Source organism: Austrofundulus limnaeus, unplaced genomic scaffold, assembly GCF_001266775.1.
Source record: "Austrofundulus limnaeus strain Quisiro unplaced genomic scaffold, Austrofundulus_limnaeus-1.0 Scaffold127, whole genome shotgun sequence".
In the NCBI taxonomy this organism is placed as follows: Eukaryota; Metazoa; Chordata; class Actinopteri; order Cyprinodontiformes; family Rivulidae; genus Austrofundulus; species Austrofundulus limnaeus.
This window is the reverse complement of record NW_013952529.1, coordinates 1388582-1394694: the sequence shown is the minus strand read 5'-3', so window position 1 is coordinate 1394694 and position 6113 is coordinate 1388582. Positions and strand designations below refer to the sequence as shown.

General features: G+C 38.0%; 1 protein-coding gene across 1 annotated transcript in view; it reads right to left on the bottom strand.

The window, feature by feature from the left end:
- The window catches only part of ptprt (protein tyrosine phosphatase receptor type T), a gene marked incomplete in the record, with an annotated part of 388491 nt that overhangs the window by 67901 nt on the left and 314477 nt on the right, over positions 1-6113 (bottom strand). The window contains 2 exon segments of the mRNA XM_014015350.1: positions 237-346; positions 1118-1210. Of these exon segments, the coding sequence (XP_013870804.1) occupies positions 237-346; positions 1118-1210 (203 nt within the window).

Sequence of the window (6113 nt, the reverse complement as noted above, 5' to 3'; positions counted from 1 at the left end):
TAGCAACATGCTATGTGTTTACATCCATCGCTGCCATGTTTGTAATGACTTATCACGAGAACAAACGTATTCAGGTGACTTTAATAACATTTCTTACTTAATGGAAACACTGCAGTTGTGACACTGTGTTTTTTCGACATTAACAGAATATCGAAAAAGTTTTGCGCACATTTGCAATGGAAACACAGCTACTGATGTCAGTTTAATAAATGTTTGCTCTCTTTGTGTGAATTCACCTCATACTCCTCCTTGAAGCCGTATCCCTGTCCACACTTCATCTGTGTGATGTGTTGCAGCAGGTCAGCCACTCGGATGGCGGGCTGGAACTGTCCGGCCTGGAACTGACCTGCAGGAACACAAACATCTCCAAGATCAACACATCAAACCTTTTTCTTCCTGCTGATTATCTGATGTGAAGTCGTAGAAATACTCAGGATGTGAGCGCTGACGAAAGACGATGAAAGAAACACCAGGAAAGTTTTCTGACTTTAAAACGTTTAAACCATTTATATAAAACCAAGATTTCCTTCCAGTCGGAGTCAAAGCAGCCTTTCAAACAGACAAAAACATGAAATAATTTGACACTTCATCCCTTTTTGCTTTTAATTTTATGTTATCCTATCTCCTAATGATCCTCAACATTTAAAAACGCTGCGTCATTAAAATGATAATAAGATAAAAAATGCTGAGGCAGCAGAAGGTTTGAAATGTAGAAGCTCACAGATGCACCGAAGAGACAGACGCACACATTCACACAGAGTTCATTATTGGAGTTAATGTTGGAAACTTTCAGCTACTGCAGTGTCGACTTTCTGCTCAAAAAGGTCAGAAACCCCCAATAACTCATTTCATTCTGATTTTTTAATAATATTTAAATATAGATCAAAGCTCTTAAAGGGAACTCATGTTTCAGAACAACAAAACCACAAAACGGGTATATGACTTTTAAATACTAAACTGAGCAGAAATGAACAAACTACCAACCAATAAATAAATAAATTCAAAACATTATAAGGTAATTAATTAGCAGGTTAGCTTGCTGAGTAGGAGGCTACATGCTAAGTTAAAGACCTGTAATGTTTCAGTGAGCTGTGAGACCTTAGCTGTGTGCACGTACCACTCTGGTAGGAGAGCTCCACAGACTCACAGCCACCGTACGGAAAACTCTGCAGGGTGAGAGAGGGCTGGGCGAGTGAGGGCTGGCTGCTGTCTGTTAATGAAGAAACAAAGACATGTTAGCGTGACACTTTACTCATTTAGACGATCCACACAAAAAGACAAAGAGGGAGCCGGTCATGTGGATCAAAACGCAGCTTCTGGTTCAGACGGAGCTGACAGGAAGAAAACCACAAACAAACAAAACAAAACAAGAAACAGAATAACAAAGATAAAGATCTTCTAGTTTAAAAGCCCCAAGAGATAAATCATAGAAACAGGAAATAAAAATGAGGGGAAGAGAATCTTAAAATAAAGAAAATGTGTGTAGTAAAGAGCAGAAAGTTTCAACAAAATTTGTGCTCACTGAAACACAAACTATTTGATATTTCTCACCAAACTATTTTGCTTCTATTATACCAATGTGATATACCAGTGTGTTATATTAATGTGTTATAACAATGTGTTATAACAATGTGTTAACAATGTGTTATACCAGTCTGTTATATTAATGTGTTATAACAATGTGTTATAACAATGTGTTATAACAATGTGTGTAACAATGTGTTATATTAATGTGTTGTAACAATGTGTTATATTAATGTGTTATAACAATGTGTTATATTAATGTGTTATAACAATGTGCTGTAACAATGTGTTATAACAATGTGTTATAACAATGTGTTGTAACAATGTGTTATATTAATGTGTTATAACAATGTGTTATAACAATGTGTTGTAACAATGTGTTATATTAATGTGTTATAACAATGTGTTATAACAATGTGTTGTAACAATGTGTTATATTAATGTGTTGTAACAATGTGTTATAACAATGTGTCATAATAATGTGTTATTTTAATGTGTTACATTAATGTATTATATTAATGTGTTATACCAGTGTGTTATACTATTGTGTTATATTAATATGTTTTAACAATGTGTTATACCAGTGTGTTATATTAATGTGTTAACAATGTGTTATAAAAATGTGTTACACCAATGTGTTATATTAATGTGTTAAAACAATGTGATTTGCCACTGTGCTATAACAATGTGTTATAAAAATGTTATATTAATGTGTCGTAACAACATCTTACAACAATGTGTTAACAATGTGTTATAACAATATGATATACCAGTGTTATAACAATGTGACATATCAGTGTATTATACCAATGTGTTATACCAGTGTGTTATAACAATGTTTTATAAATTCCAACCTTTTCTAAATGTACACAGTCCTGCTTCAGTTTCTTTAAGAGAAATAAAGTTCCAATAAGCAGAGAATCCAGTTAATCTAAAACAGGGGTCACACATACAATGCCCGCGGGACTTTGAGTCGCCCGCAGGACGCCTTCTAAAAACAGCACTGATCGACTGATTGTCATAGGAGCAGCACTCTAAATGCTAAAAAAGAAATCAAAAGTCACCCGTGTGCTCTTTTGAGCTATTATTAAAAAAAACCTTCCCAAACAGCTAGGTTGGTGACCCCTGATCTAAAGCATGTATTCCCAGGCATACACACATACTTGTGGGGACCAACTGGTACTTACTGGGATCAACGCCTGGTACCCATGAAGGGAAAGGTTTTTGGTGTGTTGGGGGTTATGTTTAGGACTAATGTGTGAATTTAGTTCAGGGTAAGGGGTCAGGGCTAAGCTGTAGAAATTAATGGACGTTAATGCAATGTCCCCATAAAGATAGCTGTACTAGACCATGTGCATGAATGTTCTTGTGTTTTCTGATTAATACATGCGTGTATGCAGAGCTATGTGTGTGTGTGTGTGTGTGTGTGTGAGAGATAAGCTCACCAAGGTCAAATATGCATTAAGCCAGGCATGAAATGGAGTCATAGCGGTAGCTCCACAACACTGACTATGATGAAGACATCTCAATGCTAATGGGGAGATTTATTGACCCTACAGGCACAAATGTGTGTGTGTGTGTGTGTCTGTGTGTGTGTGTGTGTGTGTGTGTGTGTGTGTGTGTGTGTGTGTGTGTGTGAGCCAGGCATAAGGCAGTGCTGAGTGTGCCTGACTGCTGAGTGTTGACAGTGTAAGTGAGAGGAATTGGTTTAGAGAGAAAGAAGTGTGTGTTAGGAGGTGGTGTGTGCACATAAAGGCCATTTTTCCTGTCAGTGTGTATCTTAATGCGGTCCTTCATGCTTGGCAGTGTGTTATAAAGTTCCTTCTTCTTACCCTGCGGCTTTATTAAGACTCAGTTATGGATGAGTTTGCTTCTTAGTGTTCATGATTTAACTCTTAACTACCAGAATAGCACTGTACAGCTGTTTCCAGGACTGTACTGTTTGCTTTTTACAAGTCTAAATGGTCCTGAAGTTACATTTTAGGTCAATAAAGGAATAAAACGTGAAGAAAGTGTTGCACCTGATGTTCTTTGTAAAGTGTGAAAATGCAAACGTGATCTTTCTTTCTTTCTTTCTTTCTTTCTTTCTTTCTTTCTTTCTTTCTTTCTTTCTTTCTTTCACTGTGAAGCATGAGGTCAATTTCAGCTTTATTTTATTACTGGACAGCTGAAGTCTCTGTGGTATAGATGAAAAACCTCTTCAATATATAAAACACATCAGACTGCAGCGGAGCAGTCAGACACGAGACAGAAAATACAAAAGCAGCAGAGTCGTATGGAGGTGGTGAGGGGGTGAACATTAAGGTAATGCAGATCAGTATGGTGCAGTATGAGGGCCAAAATTAAGACTATTGCACAACCAGCGGTTGCTACATCCTTGTAGCAGGAGCAGTGGCAGCTGCTACAAGTGCACTGAAGACCATGGAGGCTCACCCAGTGCTGAACAGGACCCAGAATTCTGATGTAGTTCAGGAGCTGCAGTGGTGCTGTGGCTCTGTACAAGCTCTTCATGGATTACAATCTGCAGGACACCTTCAGAGACTGTGACTCTGCTGAAGATCCTCATCACATCTCCTCTGACCACAGCTGAACCTGAGAGGAGCTTCAACACTGAAGAGAATCCAGACTTTCCTCAGGTACAACATCACATCTCACTGCACTGACCATGCTCTATAGAGAAGAATCTTATTAAAACATCCCTGACTTTAACCAGTCATGAAGAAATTTGCTTCTCAGTAACAGAAGAGCAAAATTTATGTACTAAAATTAAAAACTACATGACATTGTAATGCTGTTTTATTATTTTCATTTAATAAATACACTGGCGTGATACAACTTAGTACATATTTGATTGCTTTTGGAGATGCAGCCCCCACCCGGAGAAAAATCCACTGGCCACCACTGAGCAGGAGGCTATATCTATTCCTAATCCAGCTATTAATCAGATTAATGATAGGCCAGCACCACTAACTAAGAAGCCGGGGTTGGCAAACGAGAAGGAGACTATTCATTTTTGTTAGCATTGGAGAGGCTAGCGACTAGCATAGATAGGCTCGCGTTAGCATTGGAGAGGCTAGCGACTAGCACGGATAAGCTGGCATTAGCATCAGAAAGGCTAGCGACTAGCATGGATAGGCTCGCATTAGCATTGGGGAGACTAGTGATTAGCATTAATAAGCTGGCTTTAGCATCAGAGAGGCTAGCAACTAGCATGGATAAGTTGGTGTTAGCATTGGAGAGGCTAGTGACCTATCATGCCTAGGCAGCTCACCTACTTTGACACTTTTTTCTCTATAAATTAGTTCTGGCTTTTCTCATGATTTGGCTAAAGAGAAAAAACTCGCTGTTGATCAATAGACAAGGGCAAATGCAGCTGCTTATTCAGGTGGTAACTAAAACTGCTTCACAGTAATATGTTTATGTTTAATATTTATGCTTGACATCATGTTGAACAGTAAATTCTGTCTAAGGAACACCTGTCAGTGCAACCTCTGGTTGTGCAATAGTCTTAATTTTGGCCATCATTATGAGCTATAGATCAAGAGATGGAGGGATGAATGAAGTGAAATCAACACATTCACATTTTATTTACTTCTCATTTCTCAGAGAACCTTTCAACCGTTGACCAACATGGATAACTGAAATCTGTCTTTGTTGTGTTTGTTCTTGGGCCACTGTAACAGATTTGTTGTGTAGAATCAGCCCAGCTGACGGAGCAGTACAATGTAAGCACGCAGTCAAGATGGGACTGAAAAGCAGCTCACAGGTTCAATCTTGCCTGAGAACATAAAGGTTAAAAATTGCTATCTCTCAGCTGCACTCACCTTCAATTACCCAGCAGCAGCACATTATGTCCAAACAAAATGACTACCATTAGCTGTAATCACCTTACATGCAGCCTAATGCTATGCTGAACTGGACGGGGAAAATAACTGCCTTTCCATGATGCTGTGGAAAAATGACTCCCAATCCAAGCTGAGCTGTGGATAAAAACGGTCTTTTCTGCACAGGAGGCTTTTCTGGACCATCTTCTGCCTTCAGTAGAGACATTTATTGAAAGTGTTTCTGTTGTGCAAAAATTTTCATTCATAAAGCAACAAAAAGCCACAAGCTAAAATGACGTTCAGACTTATTTTTGCTAAAATAGCATCCTTTTACACTAACATGATTATTTTAAAAACAAGAACAGTTTCATGTGTCTCAAAACCTCTATAAAAGCTGCAAGCATTAATCTAAACCTAAAAAATAACTTTCTGCATTTTCTTCAAACTCTATAACTGATGTCACTGCTCATAACAGACTTTTATTGTTGTTTTACTAAAGTACAATAAAATCTGGTTTTGTATGAAAAGCTAAGCAGTATAAAAAAGCTAAAAATAGTAAATTATAAATATTTACACACACTAGATTAAGATAGGCACAATTTAAAGGGTTGCCTAAATGTTGCCTAAATAATTGCCAAAATGTTACATGAGTGTAATAAATCAGAGTTGCAGGTGACTCTCGTCTGGCCCCACCTCCCAAAAATTTTATACACACACACACACACACACACACACACACACACACACACACACACACACACACAC